At 41.4% G+C, this 14,589-nt stretch overlaps 1 protein-coding gene across 6 annotated transcripts in view; it reads left to right on the top strand.

The window, feature by feature from the left end:
* The window catches only part of TRIO (trio Rho guanine nucleotide exchange factor), a 402,095-nt gene that overhangs the window by 254,691 nt on the left and 132,815 nt on the right, over window positions 1–14,589 (top strand). For all 6 annotated transcript variants that reach the window (XM_073332315.1, XM_073332317.1, XM_073332318.1 and 3 more), the window contains 8 exons: window positions 1,622–1,744; window positions 3,312–3,506; window positions 3,636–3,751; window positions 4,506–4,572; window positions 5,336–5,445; window positions 7,480–7,549; window positions 8,066–8,155; window positions 12,471–12,563. In XM_073332315.1, the coding sequence (XP_073188416.1) occupies window positions 1,622–1,744; window positions 3,312–3,506; window positions 3,636–3,751; window positions 4,506–4,572; window positions 5,336–5,445; window positions 7,480–7,549; window positions 8,066–8,155; window positions 12,471–12,563 (864 nt within the window). The remainder of the gene's footprint in view (window positions 1–1,621; window positions 1,745–3,311; window positions 3,507–3,635; window positions 3,752–4,505; window positions 4,573–5,335; window positions 5,446–7,479; window positions 7,550–8,065; window positions 8,156–12,470; window positions 12,564–14,589) is intronic.

Below are 14,589 nucleotides of genomic sequence, written 5' to 3'. Positions count from 1 at the left end.
AACCACCTTCCCCTTTTTCTCTCTGCTTGAACCACTATAACCTCGGACCGATGGGTCCTCAGCACAGTGGAGCAAGGTTATACCCTCCTGTTCCTTTCTAACCCCCCTTCCCACCTGCCTTCCCATCCCTCTTCAGGGACCCCTCTCACAAGAGTCTCCTAGTGCAGGAGATAAAAGGGTTACTGCAGCTGGGTGCAGTGGAAGAAGTTCCTCTTGAGTACAGGAACAAGGGGTTCTATTTGTGGTACTTTTTAATCCCAAAGGCCCAGGGCCGTCTATGGCCCATCCTGGAGCTACGAGACCTCAACAAATACTTAAAGAAGCTAAAGTTCCGCATAATTTCCCTGGCCTGTATCATCCCATCCCTGGATCCGGGAGACTGGTATGTCACCCTTGACTGAAGGACGCATACTTCCACACACTGATCTTTCAAGGACACAGACACTTCCACCCTTGGCTCCATGTCCAACCTGTTCATAAAACTTTCATTTTTAGTTGCTAATACTTCGGCCAGGAGGGTGAGTTGGGAGCTCTCATGGCAGACCCTCCTCATACAGTTTTTCACAGGAAAAAGATACCCGTTCATTTCCATTCTAAGTTCCTCCCCAAAGTTATTTCTGAATTCCATGTCAACTGAAGTATCTACTTACCTTTCCTTTTTCCACAACCCCACTTTTCTACCTAAGAGAAAAGACTTAATTCCCTTGATGTCGGACATGCTCTGGTGTTCTACCTTCAAAGGATCAAACCCATCAGAAAATTACCAAGACTACTTCTTGCCATCGTAGAAAGATTGCAAGATCAAGCAATATCCTCTCAGAGAAATTCAGTTTGGGTTTTCAGGTGTATCATCGAGTGTTACCAGTTAGCTTGCATGCCTCCTTCTGACACCAGCAGGACACGCTCCACAAGGGCACAAGCTGCCTCTACAGTATCCCTGTAGGACATTGCAGTACTAGATACGTGCAGACATTACGTGCTCGTTCAGGCCTCTGCTGCAGACGCAACAGTAGGAACTGCAGTACTTCAAGCATCTTTTCTGAGGGTTTCCTCTCACCCTTCCAATCTGAGCACTGCTTATCGGTCACCCAGATGTAGACTACACATAGGGACCAGCACTTCAAAAAGAAATGGAGATTATTTACCGGTAGCTGCAAATTCTTCAAAATGTGTGGTCCCTATCTGTATTCCACTACCCACCCTACATCCCCTCTGCTTTAGATCCTGTTCAATTTGTGGCAAAAAGAGGAATTGGAGAGGTGTGAACCCGCACTGCCTCTTATACCCCTGATTGGGAGTACAAGGAGATCTACCACATGTGTGCAGGTCAACTGATGCTGTCTGTTAGAATTTCCAGACTCAGGTGCATGGCGTGCATATATGCCCATGTGTGGACTACAGATAAGGATCACACATCTTGAAGGACTTCCAATTACAGGTAGATAAACTCCATTTCATAGTTGTTTCAGGTGAAATGTAGAAGGGATAAAAATGAAATATAGGTCTGTCTAGTAATTTTATTATGCAAGTATTTTTATGTATCTTGAGTACTTAAATTGGTGTCTATTGAAAAAGTATGCTACTTTCTTTTCTACTCTTCATTGTTTCTTGTTTTATTCAGGCTTTGGAATGGATCCATGACAATGGAGAGTTTTATTTATCCACGCATACTTCCACTGGTTCCAGTATCCATCACACTCAAGAGCTTTTAAAAGAACATGAAGAATTTCAGATCACTGCAAAGGTAAATAAAGAGCAACAGCAGGTGTATGGCCAGCTTCACCTTGCTGTATTGGCTCTCTTAACTGTTTCCACTTGACATGAAATGAAACACAAAATTGCTGGTGTTACCCTACGTTGACAAGACTGTGGTGACCTCGCTTAAAAATGGAGAAAGATAACTTCCTTTCGAGTCCTCAGCTTGGTTGGTTTTCAGATCAATCTGGAACTTAACTGGAACACAACTCTTAAATCTTATTTTATGTTAGCAAAAAGCAGTAAGGCTTATTATGTTCCAGTTTGTGTGCTTCAAAATACTGAACACTTTACTAATGAGAAGATAGCACAAGATGAAAGATTCAATCATTCAGGTATGGCTCTTACCTAGAACAACATATTGTACTGCAATGTTTCTAGGCAGTGGCAGGCTTACTTCTCTGTACACTGTGGCCACATGGGACCCAGCATTACAGGTGCAAACCTAACATTCCAGGCACAGGACATTTTGTTCATTATTAATTGTTGAACTCTGGCACAAGTAACTGCAGCAGGGATTAGTTTCCCTAATTTCCCTCTCCTGCTCCCCATTTAAAAAGCTGTACTTTGTCTACACCTCTTGGCTCTCTGTCCTGTGTGGAAAAATCATGGAGCCTCAAGCTGGTAAAGAGTGGTGATCAAAGAAAGATAGCTGGAAATGCAGGATGTCATGGAGGAAGGAAGGAGAGACTGGTCACATTATATGGGGGGGAGGGATAGCTCAGTGGTTTGAGCACTGGCCTGCTAAACCCAGGGTTGTGAGTTCAATCCTTGAGGGGGCCATTTAGGGATTTGGGGCAAAAATTGGGAATTGGTCCTGCTTTGAGCAGGGGGTTGGACTAGATGACCTCCTGAGGTCCCTTCCAACCCTGATATTCTAGGATTCTATATATGGAAGGACTAAGCATGCCTCTGCACACCAAACCCACTGTCCCCCCCAAAGACTTGGTCCAGCCCTCTTAATGTTAAACTTCTGCCATGCAATGCTGCCTCTGTTATTTTCAGTGGCAGACAGCGGGTAGTGTGCGCATTTTAAAGTACCATTTTAGTGCAACTTCCCTACACATTTGCAGCCATTTGCCAGGAGGATGCGTTGTCCTTAAGTATGAGCATAAGTCTTTGCAGGCTTAGGGCCAGTGTTTGTATTGTGGTAGTACCTAAAGACCTTAATAGGGATCAGAGACCCTTGGTGCCAGGAGCTATAGAAACACCTGAGAAGACATGGTCCTTGCCCTAAAAGCTTACCTTGCAGAACTGATATTCTCTATTTCCAGTCAAGAGAATTTCCAAAGGTTTAAAGCATGAGGTTTTTTGCTGCTGTTGAAATAATAAAGAAGCAGGCAGCACTTGCTGATCTTCTTTTCCTTGGGAAAAATTATGGTATTTAAAAACACTTGGGTGGGTTAGAAGGGAGATGATGGAAGGTAACACTTATTCAGTTACCTTCTATCAGCCCTCCACTTGTTTTTAATAATTAATTATACAAAACGAGCCCTCACATTATAGGTACTTGGCAGTAACTTTACTTGGCAGTATTTTCCTGTTGTTTTTCACAGCAAACCAAAGAGAGGGTGAAGCTGTTGATACAGCTGGCTGATGGCTTTTGTGAAAAAGGGCATGCCCATGCAGCAGAGATTAAAAAATGTGTCACAGCCGTGGACAAGAGGTACAGAGACTTCTCTCTGCGCATGGAGAAATATAGGACCTCTTTAGAAAAAGCCCTGGGGATTTCTTCTGATTCAAATAAATCGGTGAGTGAAATTTCTGCATGTTTTAATAGGCGAATAAGCAAATGCTTTAACATAGCTCCTTGTAGCTGATTGGCCATTGTTTTTCCCTGTCTCCTCCCTTAACCATTTTCCCTTTTCTCCTTAATACAGAGCAAAAGCCTGCAGCTGGATATAATCCCAGCTAGTGTTCCTGGATCAGAGGTGAAACTGCGAGATGCTGCTCATGAGCTTAATGAAGAAAAGCGAAAATCTGCCCGCAGGAAAGAGTAATGCAGTCTTTACAGATATAAATATATAAATTACTGTTAGCGAAGCAACTGTCATTTTTTTACTTCAAGATTTAGCAAAACATTTTAAATAGGAATGTAGCAAAGGAGAGCTCTGTACTACCCAGAGTGTACCTTCCATAGCCTTGCACAGACTTATTCATTGCCTTATTCCAATTTTGGTTCTTCACTATCTGGGTTTAGGAAGTGTTCAAAACCAAGCTTAAAATGAGGATCATTTTAAAAAAAGAAGAAGAAGAAGAATTGGTAGAAATCCAGAAAAATTCACGAAAAATAAGTGGGCAAGGAGGGAAATAGTAGCAGTGAGGATAAAGTATTTGCAAAATACGACTGTTAAAATAATATTAAATAAGTAACACAACTCCATAAAAGGTCGAGATTTTTCCTGCTCATGAATAGTAGCAGCTATTGCTCTTCTTTTTTTAATCAGTTGAATAGTAGCCCCATGCTTCTAACGGATCCTCTTCTCTCTCTCTGTGTTAATGGTCTTAAAATCCTTGCTGCATCATCCCTCCATTTTTTTTTTCCAGTGTAAACTTTGCTAGTGTTGGAAGCCCCTCCCCCAACAAAAAGTCCTTCTGATGCTAATTAATCTCTTATATGCTTTTCTTGTAATATTGGAAATAGAGTAAGTTCATTGCAATGGAGAGAGCATATTCTGGTTAGTGGAAAAGCATTATCCTGTGCTCTAGCAGGCTGCGATTTGATCTTTCATTCTTTTGTCATTTTTAAGGTTCATTATGGCTGAGCTAATTCAGACAGAAAAGGCTTATGTAAGAGACCTCCGGGAATGTATGGATGTAAGTGTATATTTTATGGGACAAGGTTTCATTATGTATATCATTTTGCTTCTGCATTTCTTTAGCAACCAAGTGTTGTTAGTTTATCATCACAGGGCCAAATTCTGTGCTAATTTTTGCCTCCTGCTAACTTGCTGGTGTCAACATAATTGCACCAGGTGTCAGCCAATGGAGAATTTATCCCATGTGCTTTATTTTTGCTCATTTTTATTTACAATACTTTATTGCTCTTTGCTCAATAGAAAACATTTTAATGGTCTCAGAACTGACTATCCACTTCTGTTGGGTTTTTGGTCAGTTTGTTTTGTTAGTAGCAGAGATGAGCCTTTGTTAATTCTTTCATTGTGTTTATCACTTGTTTCAGGACTGGCTGACTCTCTTTGAATAGAAATTCAGAGAGGTTCCATGGAAAAGTGCCCAGTAATTGTTAAACTCGAGCAAGTAATGCTCAGCAGTAGCTATTACACAAAATGAAAACTTCTGGAATCCAAACATGACCTTGGTATAATACCCTGAAGCACTGTTTGTTGTCAGGAATATTGCATATTTGAAAAGATTAAGTCTCAAGGAGCACATTTGATTGTCACTTTCAGGCCTTGACTTTCTTGAAGCTGCACAGTGTGTAAAGCTCCATACCCCAAAATCAATTATAAGTTGTACTTTCCTGCACTTCTCCCTTTGAAAATGTTTACTTACAAATGTCAGAAACTGCAACTGTTTGGAAACTTGATTGCTTTTCATGTGCCTTTTTCCTTCTGGTCAGACGTATCTGTGGGAAATGACCAGTGGCGTTGAGGAGATCCCACCTGGTATTGTAAACAAAGAACACATTATCTTTGGAAACATGCAGGAAATCTATGAGTTCCATAATAAGTGAGTAACTTAGCTTCCATGCCTATGTTTACTAGTAAAGATTAAGTGATCACTTCAGGTATTTCCCAGTCAGAATATTGTGTATATTGTGGCAAGATGGCCGATGTTTATATGGTGGGTCCTGAGCTTTTCTTGGAGAGAGGCTAAGATGTCACCCCTTGCCCCTGCTCTTGGGTGCCAAGGGCCCTGCAACTAGCCCGGGAAGGTGGTAGAGGAGGGAAGCAGGGGAGGGGTCTGCTCTTCACTCTGAGTCCCAGCCCCTCTCAATCTCTGCGGGTTTCTTACCCTCGTCCCCCTTAGATGGGGTTACCCTCGGTCCTGAGATGCTGCGGGGAAGGGAGTCTCCCTGTACTGCTGGGGCAGGGTCTCCCTTATTTCAGTGTTCAGGTCTTCCAAAACTCTCAACACATCTCCAAGCTCCAGTCCTCTCTCCTTCCTCCTCCTCCTCTGACTGCCTGAAGCAGTGAGTTTTATTTGGTTCCTGACAGGGTTTAATTGACCACAGGTGCTCCAATTAACCTGTAGCAACCCTCCCTAGTCTACAGGGAACTACGCCTTAATTAGCCTAGGGCTTATATATTTCCCCTCAACCATTCTACCATTGCTCCCTGGCCCTCCTGTATCACAATATAAATGAATAAAGGACGTTTTGCCACAGCAGTAGCTAAAGTGTCTCCCCCATTGTTGAATTACTTGCTTCCATTGTAGCATTTTTCAGTAAATAGCTATATAATTCCATTTAAAATGACCTTCTCTGTCCCAGATATGTCTACTAATCTTGAATTTTTTAAGAAGCAATTTGAACGCTTAAGTAAAGTTCTAGACTGGTTGATTGCCTTGAAGAGATGGGCACCACTGATTTTACTTAGCACTGGCAGTGGTTGTGTCAGGTTCATCATGTTCACCTGCCAGTGGGCTCATTTCTGACTTTTAGAAACCACTGCTAGTGGGAGGGGGTAGTTCAGTCTCTTTTTCTGTTGTTCCTTGGCCCTACTGTGAAAATTGCCAAAAAGGATTGCATTAGCACTGGTTACAAGGAGTTTGATATGGACACTTGTTCAGTATACCTTTTTTTTAACTCTTAATGATTCAGAAGCATTATGTTTAGCTAGCCTTAGTCACGTTTTCCTGTTGTTTGTTACATGCACTTACTGCATCTCATATTAAGTTCGATTGAAATCTTTTTGAGTGACAGACCATGTAAGCCTGTGTGTTTGTCTGTTGCCTGGCTTATCACCATCCAGACCCTGATGGGTGCTTTTACATGCTGTTGTAATAGAAATAATAATAATAATGTCTAGCAGAGCTACCATTTTGTATATTATCTGAGGGATTCACAACAGCTATATTCTCTAATGATCCACGAGGTACAATAGCAGTATGCAGTATGCCGCATCAGTAGTGAAAAATCTCAGACTTAATAAAATTCATACCAGGAGCTTAGATCAATAACAAATTACTTTAGCTGTGAAAGGAATAGGCTTGCAAAGAAAGCCACTTGTTGATTACTTTGTATGCACCTGTTGCTGCCCTTAAATAACTTCATAAATAATTTATTATGGGTATAGATAATGGAGGTTTTTTTCCCTTCATTGATTGGCTTTTTTAGGGGTGGGGGGGGAAGGCTTTTATTGCTGGGGCTGGCCTCCATCTCTTTTTCTATTTTTTACTGACATTTTAAAAATTAAACCATTCGTGGGGCTTAGGTGAGAGGACACCAATTAGCCCCTTTCTGAAGGGAACAGCAACAGTTACTACAGTGAGTAGGTAATAGTAGCAGTAAAAGAAAAGTCAATACAACAGTATTTATCACCAACTATTTAAAATCTGTGTTGTTTGAGATGTGGTATTTATAGGGTCCTGGCACCCCAGATTCTCATCCATTCATAGTATCTTGATCCAGTTGTCAGACCATGCTGTTGGTATGAAGATCCTCTAACAATATATCTGCTTAAACTCTAAATAAATGTTAGCTGCCCTAATGAAAACATGCCATGTTCCTTTTAATGGTGTTCTGTTTTTCTCTACCCGTAGCATATTCCTAAAGGAGCTGGAGAAATACGAACAATTACCAGAAGATGTTGGGCACTGCTTCGTAACTTGGGTAATGAAATCCTGGTTGGTGTTAGAAGTAACAAAGGAAATCGAGAGCAGAAGGAGATGGAGACTTTCGTTTTGTGTAGTCTTTTTCTTAATTAGTGGATTTGTAGAAGTACTTTTTTTCCTCTTGGAGTAAACAAACTATTGACTTGAATTAAAAAGCCAATGTCTGCCAACAAATGCAAGAACATGGCTCCCACTGAAATCAGTTTGAGTTGCGTGCATACACTTGAGGCAGAATATAGCTCACTTAACTATAAATCAACTTTCTCATTCCTTTTTATTATTTTGATTGTAATATGTTTAGAGCCCTGCAAATCTGTGGATATCCACTGACCATGTTTGCGGATCCTGGATTGGATGTGGATACAAATTTTGTATCTGCCCAGGGCTCTAATTAGGTTGTGTATTTTCTCACAATGTTGGGTTGAATTGGAAAAGACTCCCCTGTAGTTTGTCTGGTTTCAGGCAGTGGAAATGCTGTTTCGTAAGCTGTTTAAATTTGCATTTTGTTCTGCAGGCAGACAAGTTTCAAATGTATGTTACATATTGTAAAAATAAGCCAGATTCTACTCAGCTGATATTGGAGCATGCAGGAGCATATTTTGATGTAAGTACCAGACTCTTTGTATATATATTAAAAATATGGATGGGTTGTTATTAATCATGCAGTTCTAATTACATTGGAATGCCTAAGAAATTGGACATCGACTAGTAACACCAGATAAACTCTCCATAATTAATAATCCTACAACACAATGTCAGTTAAATCGAAGAACTTTTATGTCTCTGGTGTCTAATATATAGTGTTTTATTGCTATTTTAGTCCCCTAAAAATCAATTAAAATATAATTTTAAACAGTCGCTATTACCTATCAAAGGAATTGGAAACATAGCAATGGTTGAATATCTGTTTTGAAATGCAAACAGATTTTAGCAACTAAAACTCACATATAAAACTACAGTTTTAGAGACAGATGCTGCATATTCTAACAACGATGAATTTGGTTCAGTTTGATTGCACTGAATCAAGACTAAAATCTTGGACTAGCAGCATAAAAATGTATATTAACAGTAACCTGCTTATATTTCTTTTCAATGTACTGTTCAAAGCTACTGTAATCAGGGGGAAAGGGTCTCCTGCCTATTGGTTAGCATCTACGGTAGCCGTTGCACCTAGTGGGTGTGGTTCACGCATCTCCATTGAATGCATACAGTTCTCAGGGCAGCAGCTCCTCTTAGTGGATACAGGGTAGAGTGGGGTAGGGAAACCAGGTCCTTCCCCCTACACCAGGTTCCAACCCAGGGCCCTTTGAGGCTGGTTTGGCTGCACACCTGTCGGCATCTGATGTCTGCCCCAAGTTGACTTCCCTGGGTCACTTTCTACCTTGGCATGCACCCCATCCAGCCACCGCCCATCCCTGGGAAACATCACCTTCTGAGTTTCCAGCCCTGCTTCAGTTGCTGGGTGCTGTGGCTCCTCCACTTCCTGGTTCGGTGTGGACTCAGCTCAGGTCCTCCTGCCTTCTTAGAATCATAGAAGATTAGGGTTGGAAGAGACCTCAGGAAGTCATCTAGTCCAACCCCCTGCTCAAAGCAGGATCAACCACAACTAAATCATCCGAGCCAGGACTTTGTCAAGACGGGACTTAAAAACCTCTAAGGATGGAGATTCCACCACCTCCCTAGGTAACCCACTTCAGTGCTTCACCACCTTCCTAGTGAAATAGGTTTTCCTAATATCCAACCTAGACCTCCCCCACTGCAACTTGAGACCATTGCTTCTTTTTCTGTCATCTGCCACCGCTGAGAGCAGCTGAGCTTCATCCTCGTTGGAACCCCCCTTCAGGTAGTTGAAGGCTGCTATCAAATGCCCCCTCACTCTTCTTCAGACTAAACAATCCCAGTTCCCTCAGCCTTTCCTCATAAGTCATGCGCCCCAGCCCCTAATCATTTCCATTGCCCTCCACTGGACTCTCTCCAATTTTTCCACATCCTTCTTTTAGTATGGGGCCCAAAACTAGACACAGTACTCCAGATGAGGCCTCAGCAATGCTGAACAGAGGGGAATGATCACATCCCTCGATCTTCTGGCAATGCTCCTATTCATACAGCCCAAAATGCCATTAGCCTTCTTGGCAACAAGGGCACACTGATGACTCATAACCAGCTTCTTGTCCACTGTAATCCCCAGGTCCTTTTCTGCAGAACTGCCTCATAGCCAGTCGATCCTCAGCCTGTAAGCAGTGCATGGGATTCTTCCATCCTAAGTGCAGGACTCTGCACTTGTTCTTGTTGAATCTCATCAAATTTCTTTTGGCCCAATCCTCCAATTTGTCTAAGTCATTCTGGACCCTATCCCTACCCTCCAGCATATCGATCTCCCAGTTTAGTGTCATCTGTGAACTTGCTGATTGTGAAATCCATCCCGTCATCAAGATGTTGAACAAAACTGGTCCCAGGACCGACCCCCTAGGGCACTCTGCTTGATACTGGCTGCCAACTAGACATTGAGCTGTTGATCACTGCTCATTGAGCCCGACGATCTAGTCGGCTTTCTATCCACTTTATAATCCATTCATCCAATCCATACTTTTTTAACTTGCTGGCAAGAATACTGTGGGAGACCATATCAAAAGCTTTGCTAAAGTCAAGCTATATCGCGTCCACTGCTTTCCCCATATCTACAGAGGCAGTTATCTCATCCTAGAAGGCAATCAGGTTGGTCAAGTATGACGTGCCCTTGGGGAATCCATGTTGACTGTTCCTGATCACCTTCCTCTCCTCTTCAAAATGGATTTCTTGAGAACCTGCTCCATGACTTTTCCAGGGACTGAGGTGAGGCTGTGACCAGTCTGTAGTTCTCCTTCTTCCCTTTTTTAAAGATGGGCACTATATTTGTCTTTTTCCAGTAGTCCAGGGGAATTTTCAAAGATAATGGCCAATGGCTCTGCAATTACATCAACCAACTCCCTCAGCACCCTCGGATGCATTAGAACCAGGCCCATGGACTTGTGCATGTCCAGCTTTTTTAAATAGTCCCTAACCTGTTCTTTCACCATTGAGGGCTGCTCACCTCCTCTCCATACTGGGCTGCCCAGTGCAGCAGTCTGGGAGCTGACCTTGTCTGTGAAGACCGAGGCAAAAAAAGCATTGAGTACTTCAGCTTTTTCCACATCATCTGTCACTAGGTTGCCTCCCCCATTCAGTAGGGGTCCCTCACTTTCCCTGACCACCTTCTTGTTGCTAACATAAGCAACCAACTCTTAGCCCAGAGCTGCACCTTAACTTCCCTCCCGTCCAATGAGGGGTTTATCACCCCGTCACAGCTGCTAATCTAATTATGGCACAACTTGCTTTTATATGGAAGTTCCTTACAAGGTATATGTGATGTCCACTTGAGACAAGGGCATAAAGGCAGCAACTGCTTCTGGACTTTGAGCACCGAACTTCATTGAGGACTCATAGTTGCCACAATAGAGGACTAAGATTCCCTTTCCAAATGTGCCCTTGGTTAAAGAGTGCATTTGTATTTAAATGCCAATTATGGTGCTCCCTCCTAAGTATGTACTCTGAGCCATCACTAGTGAAATGGATACTGGGAAGAACTGTTTGTGCAAAGAGGAGAAAAAAGGGGCTTGTGATTTAATCACCTCTAAAAAAATCTTTACAGGTATCTGAACTGTATGCCAAATAACTTTCACTAATGCCACCAAACAGTATGAATGTTTTAAAGACCCATCACGTTGGACTTCCACATGCTGCATTTCTACTACATGAAAATGAAGAGCTGTGTTGGGAGAGAAAACTAGTCAGAGAGAACCAAATAATCCTACGTAATGTGTAATTAGGCAACTAATGTTGATGTAAAAAGTGTGTGTATGCAAATGAATGCACACTTGGTACATATATGAGCACAACAACATGCATGTAACATTCATAGCTAAGTATATGTAGAAGCTAAGACTGCATTGTATATTATAGGGGGATGCTGTTTGCAACTGTTTAACACCTCAAACCTAAGATTTCCTTAAAAACAGTACCTTATGCTTCTGAGTCTATTAAAGAAATCTAGCGTTTCAGCTTCAAACTAAAAATATACTTGACTTCATATTTAGTACACAGTCTGTACCTCCATGCTGTGTGTGTGACTCCATTACGATCATGGTCTTACAACTCATGGATTCAATAGATAATTTGTTACTTAAAAATGAGTACAACTGCCCTGTGGGTGTAAACTGTATTAAAGTTTTGTGCCAAATTGACACAACCAATCAGTCAAACATTCAGTGTTTGAGGTTCTTAATTAGCTTACTTTTATAACTGTTATAGTATACTGGAAGAAAGTCCTCCATGTAAATACTCAGCTTTCTTCTTAAAAATCTTGCCTACTATTGCTGAGCTCTTTCTCTTTTGGTAAGTTGTCAGTAAATTACACTTCTTGCTCCCTCTGCTGGCCTTGTAGCAGCAGTTAATGAAACATGTTTCCCTGAGTTGGGTACACTTTAAACTAGCAAAGCACAGTGTGAAATCTGTTCCCAAATGGGCGTTGGCTATTGCCAGACAATATCATCACAGCCAAAAGCATTTCCCTGTTTACCCAAAGCAACTTAGGAAATAATTATCAAAGCTAAAATGCCTAAAAACTCAGCGTTTCAGATCCAGAGTCTTTGCTGTTCAGATGCAGGTCATTTTTAAAAGCTTGATGAGAGTTGGCCAAGAAATTAAAAGAATGTTTGTCTGGAAGGGGAGCAGATGGACTCAAAACATAATATGCTTTGGTTTGAAAATCTTGCCATACCGTCCTTTTTTCTTTGCTCATTACAATGGAAAGGACAGGTATTGTATCAATTATCACACTTGTAGCTGGCTAACCTACTATCGTTAATACACATGACACTCAAATTCATCATTGTTCAATACAGGAAATACAACAGCGGCATGGATTGGCCAACTCCATCTCCTCTTACCTTATCAAACCTGTCCAGAGAATAACAAAATATCAGCTTCTCTTAAAGGTAGGTATCACTTTAAAGTTGTAGGATGTCTGATCCTGCAGTTCTCATACAGGCAAAAACCCCATCACAGTCAATAGGACTATTACTTGCGTAAGGTCTGATGCTGCAGCTTTTCACTGAGCCTCAGGAACTGCAGTAACATCTTCTGTAAGAAACTGCTTAAAAATGAAAAAATTGTCCTAAATAAGCAATTTTCTATTCAGACACCTGTAAATCAAATATGACACCTATACACTTGCCCTAGTTATCCTACTCTTAATTTTAAAAATACTTTTTCCAGTTAAAAAATGAGCAGCTAATGTCCATCCCAAGAGTTTGTGAATGATAATGTTGAAATAGCTACTAGAATGAAGTCTCATAAGCCTCTAGCTCTATTAATATTTTTTAATTGCTTAATATACTATTACGAGTGTCTGGAAAACCACAGGGCTATGGATTTTTATCTAATACTGTATAAAATTATCTAGACAACGACGTTGCAAATACTAAAACACAAATAGACAACTATTACTACTACAGGATGTGGGTAAATTTGAGCTTACAATTCAGCAAAAGAAGCGTTTGACAATGGAGAGAGAAGACTTTGGATTCCAGGGCAGTGATTATGAGACTTGGGCAATGTACTGTATTTGCAGTTTTAAAATATTCTAGGGTATTCTGGGTTTTGTGTGCTTAACAAGTTCAAAATTAGATATTAACTTTTTCTATGTTTAGCTAAAATTGCACTTTGATTTGATTGCCAGCCTGTGTACTGATAAAATATTCCTTATTGTTCTTTTTGAATGTTTAATAGCTTGGCCATTTCAGGTCACAACGGGTGGAAACTACATCTCTTTTTATATTGAATGTGAAATCCTCCCTGTCCTCTGCCAGTGAAAAAAATTAATGAATAAATCCATAAACCTGTTAATTATTTAATTTACAATATTGATCCAAACAGATGTGTGTTTAGAAAGTGTCAGCTGTCAGTTTCAAAACTTAATTTTAAATATAAACATTGCCAAAATTATGGATTAATAAAAAAGTTGTGGGGCAGCCTGGTGTCTGAGTTGATTGGTGATGTGCACTGACAAGGAAGCCTAGTTTCATGACCCCAGTGAGTCACAAAGCAGTAACTGTATGAGTAGAATATGCCTCACTACTCACAATCAGCCACTTCATCCCCCTAGTGGCATTGACATCCTCCATATTTCTGTTCAGTTACCTGTAGCTTAAAGGGTGTTGGTGCATTGTGGGACACTGTGAGAGGCTAGAGGGGGAAGAAAATGTGGACCAGCCCATATCCCCAGGAGAAGAAATAAAAATAAAAACAAATTGAAAGTTAGGACTAAATGACACTCGCCACGTATAGTTGTTTCTTACCTAGTTAGGGAATACATTCGCAGTGTTGCGAGCTGGGTCAGGCTTGAAGTTAAGTTTGAGGGCTGGTTTTCACTATGAGGAGATCCACGCTGCTGCAATCAATGGAGCAGGTGTCGATTTAATGGGTCTAGCGAAGACCCACTAAATTGACGGCAGAGTACTCTCTGGTTGACTCAGAAGTAAGGGAAGTGGACTGGAGAGCGTCTCCCATCGACGCAGAGCAGTGAAAGCATCGACTTCAGTTATGTTGTTCAGGTAGCTGGAGTAGCATAATTCAGATTGACTTACCCCGGTAGTGAAGACAAACTCTGAGTTAGAGTCCAGCCTAGGGTTATTGCTGTTTGAAATCAGATTTGATGGGGTCAAACATGCCAAGCTTTTCTCATGAAATTTTAGCCTAAAGTGGCAGAATCCAAAAAACAACTGGACGCTGTCTTTCATCTGGACTGGCCAGAGTGCCTGGATTGACTGTGTTCATGAGATTTTGCCTGTATCTGGACCAGAATTAGAAAATAGGCTCCTTTCACTTTTGGAAGCGACCAGTACCAAATACACAGGAGTGGGTGGAGATGCAGAGTTCTTAATCCAGACCCCCTCCCTGTGCCTGAAATCAGTTGGGGTTGTAAATCAAGGCTGTGGCATACATTTTGGCCTATCTTCGGAC

Source organism: Lepidochelys kempii, chromosome 2 (genome assembly GCF_965140265.1).
Source record: "Lepidochelys kempii isolate rLepKem1 chromosome 2, rLepKem1.hap2, whole genome shotgun sequence".
NCBI lineage: Eukaryota > Metazoa > Chordata > Testudines > Cheloniidae > Lepidochelys > Lepidochelys kempii.
Note: the sequence above shows the minus strand (reverse complement) of the source record. Positions and strands in the feature narration are given on the sequence as shown.